Consider the following 18,593-nt stretch of genomic DNA (forward strand, 5'->3'; position numbering starts at 1 on the left):
TCCCCTGTGGGCTCTGCCAAGTCACGAAACTTGCCAATTACCGGATTGTTTGTGTTCCCGCGCGCGCGCGCGCCATTCCATCACTCACATCCGAGAAGTTGGTCCAATTCGAATCAAACTAATACAACGCGAGTGGATCGCAAACTCGTGTGGCTCGTGTTCATCAATTTCGCGCGAGGAAAATTTGTATATATATATATATATATATGCAAAAAGGAGCCCCCGAGCATACATCTGCATAAATTTTGTTCTCGAACGAGAAAGACATCGCCCTCCGGCGTTACCATTAGTAACTTTGACCCAAGAATTACACACCAAGAGGCCATTAGTTATCGCTCGCCTCCCACTTCCCCCTCCCCACAAAGACATGGTGAACTTTGATCGATTCGGTCCAATTGAATATTCAAAGGAAGTTTAGTCTTTCCGAGTGTGTTTATGCAGGATCCCATCCATTAGTGGTTATAGTTTGTTTCCTGACCGGTGGGATCTTGAGCGAAGCTCGTTTGGGCAAGGTTCGATATTTCATTCGACGCAATGTTTTGCTAGGCAGCTTTGCGAAAACTTTTCCCAGCCTTTTTCTTCCAAAGAGAAGTCGGGAAAATCGGCTAGTTTTCATTTCATCACACGAACCTGGCTGCCTGCGGGTCTCTCGAGCAACTTCACCGAATGATTACCGAGTAAAGGGGAGGATGGGAAAGTTGGCAGAAGCAGCAGCAGCAGCAGCATTCGTACGTTGAGTTTTTGTTTTCACGAAATTCTATGCTGGAAAAAGGTACAAACAGTTCGGGTTCACGAATGAATGGTGGTGGGAGGAAGGAGGTGTTTGCCGTATTTGCTGAGCGGTTTCTGGTTGGCCACCAGAGTTTGCCTAGCTTGTACCACACCACAGGGTTCGCATTTTGTTTACCATTTCATTTCTGGCCCGAGATGGCAGGAAACATCCATTTTGCGATGGCAATTAGAGATAAACCGTGGCAGGGCAGGAAGGGCACGCCGTGGAGTCTGCCACTTTTTCTGCCACTATCGAGTCGATTGTTTTGCCGTTTGTGCGTTGCGGGATGCCAGACTCACCACCACCCCCCACCAATATGCCAACCTGACGCCGATTTGGATCAAGGAGAACACAGAATGTTTTTGTTGTTCATACATCAGCAATCGATTGTTGTGGATATGAGGGAAATGATAATATTTTTCAGGGGGTCAAAGCTACCGTATTTGTCTATCTAGAGTCAATAAAATGTTTGTAATGAATAACGTGCATGAGTTCGATTTATTCGACTATACTTGACTATATTAGAAGCACAAGGTTATAACATCAGTTCTCAGTTGACCTCAGTGGCCATTAGGATGGCAATGGATGATGTATGGAACAAATTTCATCATCGAATTTCAAAAACCGACCATGTATATTTTGTTTGAAAAAATGATCTTTGCTCAAAAAAATGACCTTTGCAAAGTTTCAGCTCATGATTTAGGAGTGCCTCAAAGCGCTCAAAGTTTTGATTTTTTGATCCTCGAAAATCTTCCAAGAAATTTGGAAAATCGAAATTTGTTTTGTCGATGCCAAATGACTTCAAATTCATAAAACGTCGAAATCTGGTGTTATCTCTAAAAAAATTTTTGGCCGAAAATCGACCTTTTGGACTGACCTAAGAGGCATATTCCATTCCTTTTTCCCATCCCTTCAAGTAAGGAAAAAAAATTATCGAATTTAAAGAATCGACCATGTACATTTTGTTTATTGGCCCAAAAAAATGACCTGTGCAAAATTTAAGCTCAATCAGACATGAATTAGGGGTACCTCAAAGCACTCAAAGTTTTGAATTTCTGGCCACTGCGACGGCGCCAGTGGTTGTATGGTTAGCGTAACAGCCTCACAATCCGATCGGCCTGGGTTCAATCCCAGCTGGCGTCGTTGGGATTTTCTGAGGCGAAAAATCTCTGGTTACGTCTTCCTTCGGAGCGGAAGTAAAAGAAGTTGGCCCGGCTCATGAGTTGTTGAGTCTGATAGGTAGGAACAGGTGGAGTCGCCTCCCTGATGTCGGTGATTGGCACTAAAGTGGCGGAAATAGGCCGACGAAAAATAAGCGAAGATAAAAAAAAAAAAAAAAAATTTCTGGCCACTTAGGCTAAGTCCCAAAAAGTCGATTTTTTTTCGAGATAACACCAGATCTCGACGTTTTACGCATTTTGAAGGCGTTTGGCATCGAAATCAACTGCATCTCAATTCTTTCATAATGATGAGATTTAACTTAGGGTTCTTCCTCGTTCCGGTTATACATAACCTGTCACACAGCCGACAGTAGCAGAGCTTCATGCAAACGATTCTCACGGTTTTCATGGGTTGGAACGGTGTTGGGCACCACGAATCATTACAAGACAATTAACGTCGAGTAATTCTCATTTCACTAGTAAAGCAATTTTCAAGAAAACTATTTTTTTTATGAGAAAAACATCATAACGTATAACGTAATACCATACAAATTCACCAATTTTCCACTAAGAGGTCAGAATCTTTTTCTATTCATTTCAATTTGTTATACGAGTGCTTCTTATCTTTTTTGAAAGAATCTCGAAAATTTTGTAGTCAACGTACAGCAGAAAGTATAGCATTACCAAAAAAATAAATATGGAAAAAATTAATAATAAAAATAAAGTCTAAGTGAACCTCACAGAATTCTTTGGAACAGATAATAATCAGAAAATAGAAAACAAAACACATTTGACGATTACACTAACAAAATGTTTTTGAATATGAATAACATAATTTTAGATTTCAAATCCGCGTCCGAATCTAAATTACAAATTGTAAATTACAGATCTCATGTACTATGAAATATTCTAGGAATATTAATATTCCTGACACGAATTTCGGCTACAAATTTTATTGCAGATTTAAAATCAGATTTGAGATTTCAGTTTCCCGATTCCAGATTCTAGGGTTCAGATTTCGCATTCCAATTTTCAAGATCTGGTTTCCAACCTGCACAAATGGATTCAAAAAGAGCTAACAATCGATGAGTAGTATTGGTGCATTTGGTGCGTCCGCATACCAAGCGAACGGCTGTGGGTTCAATCTCAGAACCCACAATTGATTAATCTTGTGGTTGGTGTTTTTTAAGACTAAAAACAAATGAATTGTGTAATCTGATAAAATTTGTTTTAGTTTTCCCTGAAATGTGTAAATTTCATATGTTTCTACAAAAAATTGTAACTCAATAACTGATACCTAAAAATTCTGGTCAAATAATGAAATGTAGTTAATATTTCCAATTTCTTTATATTTACTATTTCATTATTTATTATTTATTATATTAAAAAAATTGTTAAAAAATCACTTAAAATATTTTTTAAATTGAACCTCATTTTACTCAAAAACGTATTTTTTTTTAATTGTAAACATCAAATAAAAAATATAAAATAAAAAATAGTCGTCCATACATCGGAAGATGGGCCTTCTTCATGTTTTATGTGAAAAAATTACAAGTAATCCTAATTTTGTTCAAAATCAAGATAGTGATATAGTGTGCTTGACAAAGTTTCAGATCTCATTAAAATATGAACTTTTGACGCAGACATCTACTTTCTATCTTTCATAGTTCCTGGAATATAAGGCATTTTTGTATGATGACTAATGAAAAAAAAAATGTTTTATTCGTAACATTTTTGTGTGTAAATTCTCGCGTTTGACATGTTCTTGACATGTTTTCAAATAGAAAAAAGTTTTCAGAATATGTAAATCACGTTAATTCATACGTATATGTGAAAGTTGCTGTCAAAGAAACTTTTTCTCTGTAAAGGCATCTTCCGATGTATGAGTGATTTGGTGAAAAATTGTAAGTTCTATTTATATCTAGTTTTCCAGAGTTTTAAAAACGCATGTTTTCGAGATTTTAATTTTAATTTTCAAAATATTTTTTTCTCAGTGAATTTTTTTCAATTATTTGTTTTATATTTTTTAACGGAAACCAAAATTATTTCCTACATTTCATTCTTCAACCAACATTTAGTAGATCTTATAGTTTTTAAATTAAGCTTCTCGAAAAAAGTTAAAAAAAAACTCAGGACAGCAGGATGTTTCTCTATATCTGAATCTAAAATCTGGAGCTATTCTGAAAATGATATTTGCAGCTGAGCTCGGTATGTTTTTTTAATAATCTAATTTTTGATTGATAATCGGGATTCTAAATCATTGTTATAGAAATGAATTGAAATTTGTATCTCGGATCCGGAACCTATAATTTGGAAATGAAAATCGAGTCTAGAAATCGGAATCGGATTTGATTCTGTATGTGTAGTTCATCCTAAAATTCGATTTTGAATAATAGCCAATAAATAGCAATTTGATGAACGAATCTCGAATTTAAACTATCAAACTTGAGATCTGAAATCAGTATTCCTGGAATCCGAAAAGGGAGTTTGTAATTCCAGTCTGGAATCCGAGTGGCTTCAGGATCCGGAATCTGTAAGCTTTCCTGGATTCTCTAGATATCAAATCATAGATATCAGATGTAAAATTCAGAATACTGTATTATTTTCCAGCTATGTATTTCAGATTCGGATTCGAGATTACAGATTCACTTGCATGGATTCAAATCCCTGTTTGAGTGCTAGAATTTGGGTACATTGCGGATCTGAATTTGAATCTGTATATGAATCTGAAATCTGAGGGCTAATCTGAGAATTATTTTCATAGCTGAATGTGTTTGAATTTGATCCTGATTTTCCAACTCATTACGGAAATAAAATTTATATCTCAAATGCTAGCTTGGATTTGGAACTGGATTTCAACTCAAAACAAACTTTCAATTCGAATTCAAATTCAAAATCTTCATCTGAAGTCTAGAACTAAGGGCTAATCTGAGGGTTTCAGATCTGAATTTGAGTACGAAACTCATTCTGGAATAAATAGCTATTTGAAAAAAGAATCTGAATCCTAGATTATCGATCTTCAAACTTGAATTCAGCGTTCAAAATCCAAAATCTACAATTCTACAATTTTTATGAAAAATGTATGGAAATCTGCTTCTTAAAACTAATTCAGGAAGTATCATGTGGTTTTCGGAATCTGGAATTTCAATTTGGGACTTAGCACTTGGTTCCGGGTACGGGTCTGAATCTAATCATGAATCAAAATTCAATCGTAGATTCCAGTATACCCAGTTTTTCAAAAAACTCGCAAGAATCTTGCAAAAATCGGATGCATTTTGTGACATGAAAAAACGGCTCTGTGTGAAAAACAGGATCCACAAAGCATTTCCACGTTCCACAAAATCAATAATTTGTATTAATTTTAACGAATTCTAGAACCCTAAATACTAATTTTCATGTTAGTTATTATCCTGAATACTTCTCATTTTCCTCTGAGATCTTCTCTTCCTCTTTGAAAGGTTCGATCAATAGGGGAAGGTCCCGAGATAACCCGACTGGGGTCCTGAATCTAGGGCCCTTCGTATCATAGGAACGGTGTTAGCTAACGAATTTCCAGTAGTATCAAATGAAAGGTGTAGGGGGTCTCCGTAGCCACATTGGTTGCGCGTTCGCTTAGTAAGCGATCGATTGTGAGTTCAAAACTCAGGGCCCTCATTGGCCATCTTTGTGTTGTAACAGAATACCTACGTCCACGCAACAATCATCAGCGATGGAGATCGATCCACGGTCGAAATAAAATTGATTCATCCATGAAACTGCTCTGCTCTGCAAGACACATCGGGCTGCTGTTCTATAAATAACTCAACAATGATCAATCAAATGTCTCCGCTAACTGGATAATGGAAGAACAGAAGAAAAACTCTTACGCCTGGATGGCTACTGTGTAAATGTGTACCATATGCATTGGTATAGAAGGGAATATTCTAACGCCGAAAAAAATGACAACTGTGTAATGTGCTAATTATAGATATGATAGACATGTGACACGATTTAAATTCGGCTCTGTTACTGCTAAAATGCTAATGAGGCTAAAATAAACAAAAGGGATAAAAAAAATGAAAGGTGTTATAAAACTGGCAATTTGATTATATGGTTACTTTTTTCTTGGTACCATCATTCTAGCTTCTCAGCGTCATTTTACGTTTGCATTGCTTCAGAACAGTAAAAAATATTTTTGAACTGTAGCGAAAAAGAGTTCAATGTTTATTTAGGTTTTGAGAAATTAAAAAAAAATATGTTCTGTTCATCAAAACAAGCTATATAGATTCAATCTACTTGTTGCCTTTAGTACAAGGCATGTTGGGTTTCGGAAAAAGTTAGGGTGGTACTGAACTGACCTTCTAAAGATGTTCCTAAACCGACCTCCAGTTTTTGCTTCGTAAGTATTTAACACGTTATCTGTGGCTCTTGCAATCAATGGCTCGCATAAGCCTGGCTCATCTGGCGGATCTCACTACCGGGGGAATACACTATCAGACATTTTTGATTAACTTTATGTATTTGCACAAAAGCATTCGACTGGCAACAAGCGAATTTAACTATAAAATATTCTCCAATTTTTGTAGGAATTTTCTTAAATTTTACTATGACATTGTTTAATTTTTGGAAATCTTGGGATTTATACAAAAAAAAAAAACGAGAAAAAACGTGTTTACAGTAAGCCAAAATGTTGGCACGTCGGGTCGAAATGGATCATAAACTTTTCGTCACGTGACACAGCAACTTCTTGAGACAGTTGATATTTCTACATTTATGAACATATTTTAACTAAAATTTGGAGTTTGTTGATCCTCATTGTTTGCCCCAAGAAGAAACCCAAGTATAAAAATGTTTGAACGCAAGTTCATCTGGTTAACTAAAACAATTGTCTATTTTTGTGTGACGTGACAATGCATTAAATGCACCTGTTTTTCAAATGCTTGTTTCTCATAAATTACAAAATGAAACCTAGTTCTTAAAAACTTAAAATATTTTAAATAGCTTATTTTAATTTTGATTATTTTATATTTTTTTATATTTTAAATTTAATTATGTAGTTTTTTTCACACACCTTTCTCAAGGGTTATAAACATTAAATTCGTTTCGAAGAATTCATATTATAACTAGTGTTTTTTCAGATAACTTTGAAAAGTTTTTCCTAAAACATGATCTAAAATTCTTTGGCTCTTTGGTGCATAACCTCATGATATGGGTCGTATTCGTAACACCAAACCTCTAGCTCTCTACTGAAAATCAGAATATTCTTAGAGACAGCCTGTCTAGCTGTCAACTGTTCCTGCGTCGGTCATCGGCCCACACCGTTTCGCGGGGTCTGATGATTTCGCCCCGTCCCCATTAATTGCATTAATTATACTGATACTACTTTTTCCGTCATTTGGTAGAAATAATATTAGATAATAAATTGAATCGAATCTATACTTTTCGAAGAAGCCACAAAAGATGAATATTATACAGTGTTTTTTTAGCTTGAAAAAAACTACCAACACTACACTTTGGAAGTACCTTTGCAATGTTTTGATTTCACGTTAATTTTATCTTTAGATGGCTTCCATATTGAATTGATACTGTTACTATTCTGAGATTATCGTTTTTATCAGTTTTTTCTTGTGATTCCATCAATTATTCGCCACAATTATAATTATTCGATGCTTCTCTTAAAGTTAATCTGTTTTTCGGATTCCCATGATCACTCCTCGTTTAAATCGTCATCATATCAGTTTAGCACCCTCTCTTCCCAATCAAATCCACTCCACCGCTTCGCCCACAATTTGTCCACTTCTCCACAACTAAAGCAAGTTAACCCCCCCTCCCGAAAGTACCGCCTAATCCGCAAAACTGATCCGCATTAGCACCAAGCACCAATCACCACCACCGACGAACAACAGCTGGTGCCAGGATGCGGTCGGCGCAGACTGCGGGTGCGGCGGCCTGCATCCCAACAGAATGGAACGTGACTCTCCCGCACGGGAAGCTTCCGGCGTGTTCGTTCATCTTTATTGCTGTTGCTCTCGTGCTGCTGGCTAGTGTGTTTGGGGCCAATCGTTTTCCTTAACCTTTTCGGAATCCCATTTTGGGTCCACCATATAGTAGTGTTCATGGAAACTAAAATCATCGACTGTCGGCGGTCGTCACGTCCCCGCTACATCGTCAGATTTGTGGGCATCATAACACACAAACATATACGGGTCGGTTCAAGGTTCGAGATACTGGAGGCGACGTTCGGAACTGATGCAACCCATTTCTTGGAGGGGGATTGTGATCATATCGGGCAAGGTTTACGATAACGGTGAGCCGATTGAGACTGGGTCGCCGGTAAGGTGAGAAGGTCAAAGTGTTTCTGGATCGGCGAACATTGAGCATTATTGATAAGAAATACGGCGCGACCTGAAATGTGAGGGTGTGTGTGTGTAGGAAGGTGCGCGCGGTGTTGTGTTTATCTGGAACATTTTACGGGCACTGAAATTCTTCTTGTGGCACTTGTGCTTTTAGCCCAGTCTGAGTTTGTGTTGTTGATGGTTTATTGTCTCCTTCTCCTTCGTTCCAAATCTGTTGTGAGTTTGTTTTCTTTCTCCAAGCAGTACCCCCGGCGGACCTAATGAGCAATTTGATGCTATTACGGATAATACTTTGAGAGCACGCAGGCCAGTCTGTACGGAATGACATTTCGTCGGATTTTCGGTTGGTGAGGGGGAGAGAACAGCGCTAAGAATCGTAAAAAAAGTAATCTTCCTTCCGCCCCAGGTTAACACGTTCTGTAACTTTCGAAAATATTATCTCAGCACCGTCGTCTCCTCTTCTTTCGTTGCGTTGTTGGCGCCCGCTCTGGTGCACTAATCGAAATGATACGTTCTATGAAGATGGGTTTGCGATAGCGGGATTATAGTTTGAGAATCGTAAAACATTGACTTCCTCTGCGCGAGCGTTGATGGAAGATAACGTTTATTCCTCCGAAAGGCACACGCGAGCGGATCGTGTGGTATTATGAGGCGAAGCATTGCACCTCCATTGGCAGCGTTGCATCACTAGCAATTGGTTTTCTCGCGCCGGTTTTCGTAATGTTCAATTTTCGATCAACCAAACTACTTAACCTGTTTCCCTCTTTGTGGTATAATCGAACTTCCTCGAATGGCATGCATAACGATCGCTCTTTTTTGGGTACCATGTGCGGCTTGCGCGAGTTGAAAGTTCTTTACGGTGATATGCTTTTGAAGATGTATTTTCCATTTTTCGAGTGCACCAATCATGATTATGATGGATGCGTAGATGCTGTCTGAAAATCGGTACCTTGCTGGTGGTATCAGTTCTGAAGCAACGGGGTGTCGTAGAACAAATTCCAATGAATATTTTGAAACTTTAGGACAATACCTAGAGCGTTACATAGGGGTTTTTGAAAATTCGAAAAATTGCCAAAACGGCGGCCATTTCCGTTGAAAATTAGATATTTTTCATGAAAAATCTCTAAATAGCGATTTTAAAAAAATCGAAAAAATGAGATATCAAAAAACGGCTATGTAACGCCTTAGACAATTTATTTTTACACGCTGATAAAAAATATTAGCCAAATCGGTCGAGTAGATCCTGAGATATCGATACCACCAGTTGAAATAACATGGTTTCGAGAAAAACGCGTTCCAAAATTCGTATAGCAATACTATATCCTTGGGGTGACTTCATACTTTTGACTGTAACTTTCCGACGAAATTAAATATCGAAAATTCCTTTTTCAACAACATTTCTGAGGGCATAAGCTTCCCAAAAATGCAAAAAACAAAATTCCGATTTTTTCGATTTTCCAGACCGGGGTCCTCCCTAAATCCTAAATCAGTTTATGATTATTTGTTTCATCGACGCTGCATTTTCATCCGAATCTGCGCTGACGCTGACGGAACAATGGATCAAGTAATTTCGTCTCCTTAGATTTATTTATGATGGAATGTAACAGGGTAGACTTGAACTTTTTTGAATATTCTTGGGTCTAATGTGGGTAGCTTAATTAGCAACATAAGTTTTTTGTTATTCGTAGCGACTTTCGTATCTGCATAGTTAAGTGCCTCCGAAACATTATGTTCTGTAATATTCTGCTTAACACGTTGACTGACACCGAGTTTTCGCTTAGGTAACTAATATAAGCATATAAGATTCCCTTTCGAACAAAAATACCTTTCACTACGATAAGAAACGATGACCCTAATACATTAAAAAAAATCCATAGAGTCGCTATAAAACTGTGGCACTCAACGTGTTAACTAGATCTTGGTATAATGTGCTTATTTCATCCAAACTAAGTATTTTTTTCAATTAGTATTCCTACTTTGGCAAGCGATATATCATCTACGATCTGTTCCGATTTTTCTTCCAAGTATTTGGGACTAAAATATACATTAATTGAAAAGTGTTCCAAGGATTTTGTATTTGAATGTTGTATTACATCACTTATTTTGTTAACTAGTTCGTTCATTTGTAGATTGAGCGAAGTGCTGATCCTGATTTGTTCATAATTATTAGTTATAAGATCATACTTATAATTTTTTATAACTTATAATTTTTGAGTCTTTCGCGTCTGGGCTACCTTCTATTAAATTCCGGGCAGTTCCTAAAGAGTTCCAACGCTTATGTCTTCTATATGGTGACAAGTTTTCAAGTTTTTGGTATATTCTATATTCTATATGATTTTGAAGAGATTCAACATCAAAATGGTGGATATAATAGTGGGATGTGCATTGTACTTTTGCTATCCTCAAGTCAAGTCCAATTAATGTAAGGTGCTCTATTTTCGTAATGTTTGTTCATTCACATATTGTTCCTTGTATGAGAAAAAGAAATCTGTAACAAGAGGAAATAAATTAAAATGCTAAATTTTCCAATTGTTCGATAGTTAGTTGCATGACATACTAGGCTGTCAAAAAAGTTCTGCGGTATTTCCGCGAGGTGTCGTTGTAAGCGCGTAGTTCTAGTTGTATTCATTGTATCGAGTCATACTATAGCTTGTTGGAAAGGTATTTTTGCGCGCTATAATATAGTCCTTGATAGTGTTTTGTTTGGTTAAGTCGTTCGTGAGTTATAGTGTCGCAAATATGGAGCAAAATAAAGAGAAAATCCGACATATTTTACAGTACTACTATGACAAAGGCAAAAATGCATCTCAAGCTGCCAAAAAAATTTGTGCAGTTTATGGACCCGATACAGTTTTCATTTCCACCGTACAACGATGGTTTCAACGTTTTCGTTCTGGTGTAGAGGTCGTCGAAGATGCGCCACGCTCCGGAAGGCCTGTCGTCGAAAATTGCGACAAAATCGCTGAATTAGCCGAGAAAGACCGGCATAGTAGCAGCCGTAACATCGGCCAAGAGCTGGGGATAAGTCATCAAACCGTTATTAACCATTTGAAGAAGCTTGGATTCACGAAGAAGCTTGGATTCACAAAGAAGCTCGATGTATGGGTGCCATACACGTTGACGCAATAAAACATTTTTGACCGTATCGACGCATGTGAATCGCTGCTGAATCGCAACAAAATCGACCCGTTTCTGAAGCGGATGGTGACTGGCGATTAAAAGTGGGTCACTTACGACAACGTGAAGCGCAAACGGTCGTGGTCGAAGCCCGCTGAAGCGGCTCAGACGGTGGCCAAGCCCTCATTAACGGCCAGGAAGGTTCTGCTGTGTGTTTGGTAGGATTGTCAAGGAATAATCTATTATGAGCTGCTTCCCTATGGCCAAACGCTCAATTCGGACCTGTACTGCCAACAACTGGACCGCTTGAAGGTAGCACTCATGAAGAAGAGGTCATCTTTGATAAACAGAGGCCGCATTATCTTCCATCAGGACAACGCCAGGCCACATACTTCTTTGGTGACGCGCCAGAAGCTCCGGGAGCTCGGATGGAAGGTTCTTTTGCATCCGCCGTATAGTCCGGACCTGGCACCAAGAGACTACCACCTGTTTTTGTCCATGGCGAACGTGCTAGGTAGTCAGAAGTTAGTCACAAAAGAGGCCTGTGAAAATGGGCTATCCGAGTTTTTTGCCAATAAGGAAGCGAGCTTCTATAACAGGGGTATTATGAAGTTGGCATCTCGTTGGGAACAAGTCATTGAACAAAACGGCGCATATTTGACTTAAAACAGATGCTTGTAACTAATTTTATGAACAAATGAAAATTCAAAAAAAAAACCGCAGGACTTTTTTGACAGCCTAATATATTATTTTCTTCAATATAAAAAAAATTGTTATGGAATTCCGAAATCGATTGACGCAAAAATTTCATCAATTCATCATGAAATGTCTGAGCAATAAGCGTTTGAAATTAGACAATTTTCACGATATGCTCGATTTTCGATTTTCCATTTGTACCCCAATATGTTCCGAAAAGTCCCGAAAGACGTAATCCTACGTCAAAAAGTACGGATGAGAACCCTTCTGGTACAGATTTAAATGTGACAACACTGGTGCCAACCGATTTCCGGACTTTGTTTTGTTGGCATTGTGAAGCGAAAATATTCGCTCAACAAACGCTGGTGATTAAGTGTCTTACAAACGACCTTAGCAATGGATACAAAAAATTCTCATCGCGCCTTCTGACATCCAACAGCTGGGACCTAGTTATATCTGAGTCACTCAATTTTTGTCCCATAAAATTCGTCTTGAGTAGCCTGAATTTGTTATACAAACCTTGTCTTCAACGAAATGAGGAAATTGGGGCATCAAATCATTAAGATTTTTCAGCTTGACGAAAATTTGAGGGTTTATCAAGGTGACAGTTTTGGTAACTGTTTCACGAGCTCAGTATAGAAGTCACAACAAATCGAATTGAAGGCCAGCTTCCTAGTCGCATCTAATCCTTTTTCAACTTCTCGATGCCAACATAAACATCCTCAGGCTTCTTCAGAAAGTCTTCAAAATCTTTCACATCAGTATCAGTGAATTGAACAGTGAATTCACATCAGCATCAGTGAATTGTTGCACATAGCTCTCAAAACATAAGTTACCCAACAATAACATACTTGTCTCATTCTAATGTTAGCAACATTGAAAACTTTCTGATTGAAAAGTGCAATTGACGTTATTGATGTGCGGTAGAACAATGTTTAGGAACAGCATAATCGGTTTAGTCATAAGATTGTTTAAATGAGTCAATATACAATTGGCGGATTGATTATGGTCATATTTAACTTGGAATGAAGGGAGTAGTTGAGGTTCTTCAAATCATTCAAGATTTTGATTAAAAAGTGCCTCTAACGAAAAGCATCTCGTTGAGTTGCGTTCAACTTTTTTATAAATCAAGGTATCCATGTATGTACCGTAATAAATTCAACATTTAATGTTGAATTCAATTGAATTCGGAAATTGTTTTATTCAATCAATAATTTAATCAATACAAACAAATGTTTAGCCAACGGTAATCTCAAGTAAACCTTGCGGTTATATCATAGATATAATCCACCCATTTTTAGGGTGTCACTTGAGCCTTGCGCGTGTTGATGCGAATGAGAACCAGGGCTCGGCAAAGTCATATTCAACTGAGGATAGTCAAAGGACTATGCAGAAATTCACCTTCGTATTAAATAGCAAATGAGTTTTGGTTTATTTCAGCAGTTTCTCCGTTAACATGATTCGTTTCTCTGTATATTTTTTTTCACAAACTTGAACTCGGATACAACTAAAATTGTGTTTAGAATTCCTCCCAAACTGAATGCTATTTTGCACGCTATTTACTAATACTAATGCGAGGGCGTTTATAGCATACCTAAGAAATGCCTATGTTCGTTGGTTTGAGTTCATGGTGGGTTACCAATAAACCGTCCATTAATGGTGTAACTACTTTTTTGCATCATAAATCATATTTTCATTTCATTGACTTAAAAACAATATTGTGTACGCGGGTAACGAGATTTGTGTCAGGGGGAGTAGAAGTGTGGATTGAAGTTAGGTTGAATGCAAAGGCATTAGTCGCGTCAATCAGAATAAGCATTTGCTAGAAAAGTTTATTAGTCATCCTCGCTCTCAAAGCTCGTCAATTAGTTTTCTAGTCAATTCAAATGATGTTGACGGCAAATGCCGAAGTAGTCCTAGTCACAGTGAACCTACTGAGAGGAGAGTCGATTCTCATTTTTCATCTTCGAAAATTTGGGGTCCTGATGAGAACTACGTTCTGCAGCGCGGTTGACCGGTAGTGATTAATGGGTCCTTTTTCGTTTCTCTTTTCCATCTCCACAGATTATGCTGACTTCGGCTTCGCAGTATCTGTTTTCCGCACTGGACGGACGGCTCTACTTCGGCGACATCACGATAATTTTGCCCCCGCATTGGCCCAATTCGTGTATTCCGTACAATCAGACGCGCACTTCGGCTAGTGGCGAACGGAGCGATGTTACCGTGAAGGCACACTCCAAGATGGAGTCACCCATGTGGACGAAACAGTTCGCAGGCTGCGGAGAGGCGGGTGATCAGATCTACATCGACGCGGACATCCTCGGGCGGGACACTATTGGCAGGGAGTTCGTGCGGGAGTGGGCAAAATATCGTTACGGAGTGTTTGACGAAATTGGTTTCGCCAAGGATCCCGTCTATCCGCGCTGCTACATCAACGACGATCATGAGCTGAAACTAACGGGATGCTCGGATGCACCTGTTCACGATCGTGGTCTGTGCGGGAACCCGGGTTCCTACAACATAAGCGATGTTGTCGATCGAAACGCTCGCTCGAGCATTATGTTCGCTGCGGAAGCTCCCAGCGTTTCTATGTTCTGTGATGAGGGAACCCATAATCGGTATGCGCCGACCAAACAGAACCAACTTTGCGACCGTCGCAGCACTCTGGATGTGATCCTCAAGCACGACGACTTTATCATGGAAAATCAAATCAACACAAATCCTTCGATCATCGTGAACACCACCCCCAAATTCAGCTACAAAACACGGAAAGCCACTCGCTATGTCATCATCATTGATGAAACGCTGGATATGCAACTGCGTGAATCGTGGAGCTTTCTGCGTTCCGCTATGCGGAAGTGGGTTGTGCACGATCTACCCGCCAACACCGAGGTCGGAATGGTTTTGGCGAACGATACCGCCACCGAGAAGATGCTTCAAATTTCCTCCCTCTACATCCAGGAAAACAAAGACCTGGTGGCATCCTTTATTCCGTACTCCCCGAGCGATTCGCGTCAGCCAGCGTGTCTCACGTGCGCCGTCACCGATGCCATCCACATGCTCAACGAGCGAACCCGTATGAACGGACCTGCCAATTCCATCATCCTGATAATTGCACCCGGAATGGAGTACTCCATCGATCATACCTCGCTGGCCAACGCCGCCCGGTCGTCCCAAATCCGAATCTCTACCATCAACTATCCTAATGTGATACGCCGGCAGCCTTTGGATGCCTTGGCTATCGCTACCGGTGGTTTCGCTTACTCAGCTTTCGAAAGCAAGTACAACCTGGAGAAGAGTTTTCTCACCACCTATTTTGAACTCTCGAACACCTTGTTCAATATTGGTAAGCTGTACTACGAGGGCCACACGAACGACCTGCCGATTGAGATCTACCGGCGACAACTGGTCGACTCGGAGGACGCCGATAGCGCCAACTTCATGCTGTCGAAGCGAACCAGCCGAACCGTAACGGGAAGTTTCACCCTCGACTCGTTCATGGGACCTCCGGCATACTTCTTCGTGTACGTACACAATCCCGAGTACCCACTGATCGCGAGCATGAAGCTGACCAGCCCCAGCGGCATTGTTTACTCGTCCCGCAGTGATGCCAGATCGCTGGTCAAGCAGTTGATGGTGTCCGCCACCCTGAACGAAACGGGCACATGGAACTACAAAATCGATCGCTTCAATGGTAACCCTCAGCCGCACTTCGTGCAGGTCATCGCAACGCCACGATCGAAGCACGCGCCGACAATTCAGGCGCGCTCGTGGATCCAGCAGCGAGCCGACGGTCCCCCGATCATCTACGCCGAGGTGCGGAAGGGCGATCTTCCCATAATGGGCGCACACGTGGAAGTCGTCGTTTCACGTCCCGATGGGATCTGCCCTACCGGAAGTGGTAACGATTGCCAGCAGCGGTTCCGCCTGCTGGACTCCGGCTCGGGTGATCCCGATATCACCAGAAACGATGGTATCTATTCGCGGTACTTCAACGCGGATGATTTCGGAGGCGCCGGAGCGTATCAATTCGAGGTGACCGCGACGGATAACGATAACATGGCGTACACTCGCTCGGAGAGTGTGCTCAAGGGAGCTCCGGCGAGATGTTGTGGTAGCTCGGTTCGAACGACTCTGATGTCCTCGATCGTACCCTTCCAGCGTACGCTGCAGACAATGACCGTATTCCTTTCCCAGGATCAATTGGATGAAACTGGATCGCGTCGGATGGGCAAGATCAGTGACTTAACGGTGGATGTCGAGGGAATGAAGATTCGCCTCAACTGGACCACTCCCGACATGGGAGGTAGAAGCATCGCGCGATACGAGATCAAGTACGCTACCTCGATTCGGGATATTGTGGATTACTACGATACGGCTTCTTTTTTGTGGCATCACGACACTCCGTTGATCCATTCAATCGGAGAGGAAAGCACCTTCACTATGAACATGTCCCACGAGCCGCATCTGATCGGACAAGTGTTATATTTTGCTGTCCGAGCGCACGCGCTGGGGGTTATGGGTGGTGCTACCTCAAACTACGTTAGAGTGTTTATTCCGAAACCGAAACGTGCCACTTCCCTCTCGCCAACCACATCCATCGGTACGGAAAGCTACGGTGCGGTTTGGAACTCGTACGACGAGATTCGCGAAAGTCGTAACCATAGGGTGAGCATTCATCAAAGAATTGCAGACACGATTAGCTTGGAAGTGGAAGTGCTGGTGGCTATTATCGCCGGAACGATATTCTTGATTGTGGTTATCCTCATATGTTGCTACTTATATTTCGTTAAAAAAAGAAACAGTACCCATGAGGACGATCAGAAAAGACCCATAAAACCGTTCCCAAACGAAACTAAAACAGCTCTTGGACATAATGTATTCGTGACATCCGGTAATGTGACATCATCGTCATCCAATACCACGGGTTCAACGTCCGCTTCGCCTGATTACGTACAACAGACGACCGTTACCAGCAACATCCCCACCATCTACAGCTCCCGAACGCTACCGATCGAGCAGAAGCTCATCGAAGAGATGAAACAACAGCAGATAACGGACACCCAATCATTCATCGTTGCGCCAAACGATGTCATCAATTACAACGCATCGCTCTCGCGAAGCTACAAACAACCACCCGCCATAGTCGCCGACAACCGAACCTTGAGTCCGTTCGAGTCCTGGTCGGCATCGCAGCTTCTGCAGGAGCACGAGCAGAACCAACGCCGCCGCAGTCCGAGTCTCATCGACAACTACCTGGACAACGATGTCCAGCAGTTCTACGCCAGCCAACACGATCAGATGTCGCTGCTGAGCAGCAACCCACCGTTGCCACCGCCACCTGTGTATTCCACCGCGAACACCCCCTACTTCTACGACCAGCATCACATGCACCAACACCAGCCACCGCTACAGCCGCCACAGCAGTACAGCAACGAGGCGCTGAATCCGATGACCGCGCCGCTCCACGTCACCATCACGTAATAGCTGCCGTCCGCTGCTGTACCTTAAAAAAATGTACCTATTCGAACATAAGAAAACAAAACAGGAATCCAGAGAACGTAGTAAATAGCCCATGACCGGAACGTCGGTCATCCGGTCGCTGCGGTTTCCGTGGAAGACGCAGCACGGGATGAGAGTTCCTGGAGAGTCACTTTGTGTGGTGGCTGTGAAGAATGATGCTTTATAGTGATGATGAGAAGTAATACATTCAATAATGTTCGATTGCCAGAAAGACTGATTTCCAAGTTGGATTATGTTAGCATTTAGTTAAGTGGTAAGTTCGTACGCAAAGGTGAACTGGTGCGTCCATTGCTAACCTAACCTTTCTTGTTTTTTTTCTCTCGCCCTTTCCATAACAGATTTTCCACTTTGTCGGACTCGATTGTCGACAAAAGAGGAGACCTTGGTTGCAATTACCCACTGCAAATTCCGGACAGGTGGCAATACAAACGTATTGCGATGACGAAGGTGGCAGCTCGGCCAGTAAGGGATTTGATTGATGTTCGCTAGTCCTTGATTCAAAGTGTTAAACTGCAAGTTGCTTTGGGTCAACTGTGTTCGTATGTAAGCTTTACTAAGTGGTATAAGATGGAATTGTAAATAAATTTGAATAAATAAAATATTAAATGAAAAAAAAATGCTTTGATTGGTTTGTAATCCGAATGACATAATCGGAAAATTCGTGGAAAAATCTTCAGGTAAGTTAAGGCAGCATGTTATTCCATGTGAGGAATAGGTGAGTATTTTTAAAAAATGTTCGCAATAATATTATTATAAGTTTTACTTGGAGGAGTCCACCTGAGTATGGCGGAGTAAGATGAATTTGATGCCAACTAATGCCAAAACAACTGGACTACTTTTTGGAAAGAATAGAAGTTTTCTTTTCTTGAAATTAAAACGAAATAACTCAAGAAAAAAAAATGGTCAAAGAAGGAAATTTAGGAGATTGTTTACATTTCCATTGAAAGATATTGAAAAAAAATACGCTGAACAATTTTTCTCAAAAACGAT

General features: G+C 40.6%; 1 protein-coding gene across 1 annotated transcript in view; it reads left to right on the forward strand.

Annotated features, from left to right (window-relative positions):
- LOC129762682 (calcium-activated chloride channel regulator 1-like) overlaps positions 1–18,170 on the forward strand; it is a 38,207-nt gene extending 20,037 nt beyond the window's left edge. The window contains exons 2-3 of the mRNA XM_055761167.1: positions 14,145–17,856; positions 17,942–18,170. Of these exons, the coding sequence (XP_055617142.1) occupies positions 14,145–17,564 (3,420 nt within the window). The 3' untranslated portion in view covers positions 17,565–17,856; positions 17,942–18,170. The remainder of the gene's footprint in view (positions 1–14,144; positions 17,857–17,941) is intronic.
- Positions 18,171–18,593: the final 423 nt, after the last annotated feature.

This window comes from Toxorhynchites rutilus, chromosome 1 (genome assembly GCF_029784135.1).
Source record: "Toxorhynchites rutilus septentrionalis strain SRP chromosome 1, ASM2978413v1, whole genome shotgun sequence".
NCBI lineage: Eukaryota > Metazoa > Arthropoda > Insecta > Diptera > Culicidae > Toxorhynchites > Toxorhynchites rutilus.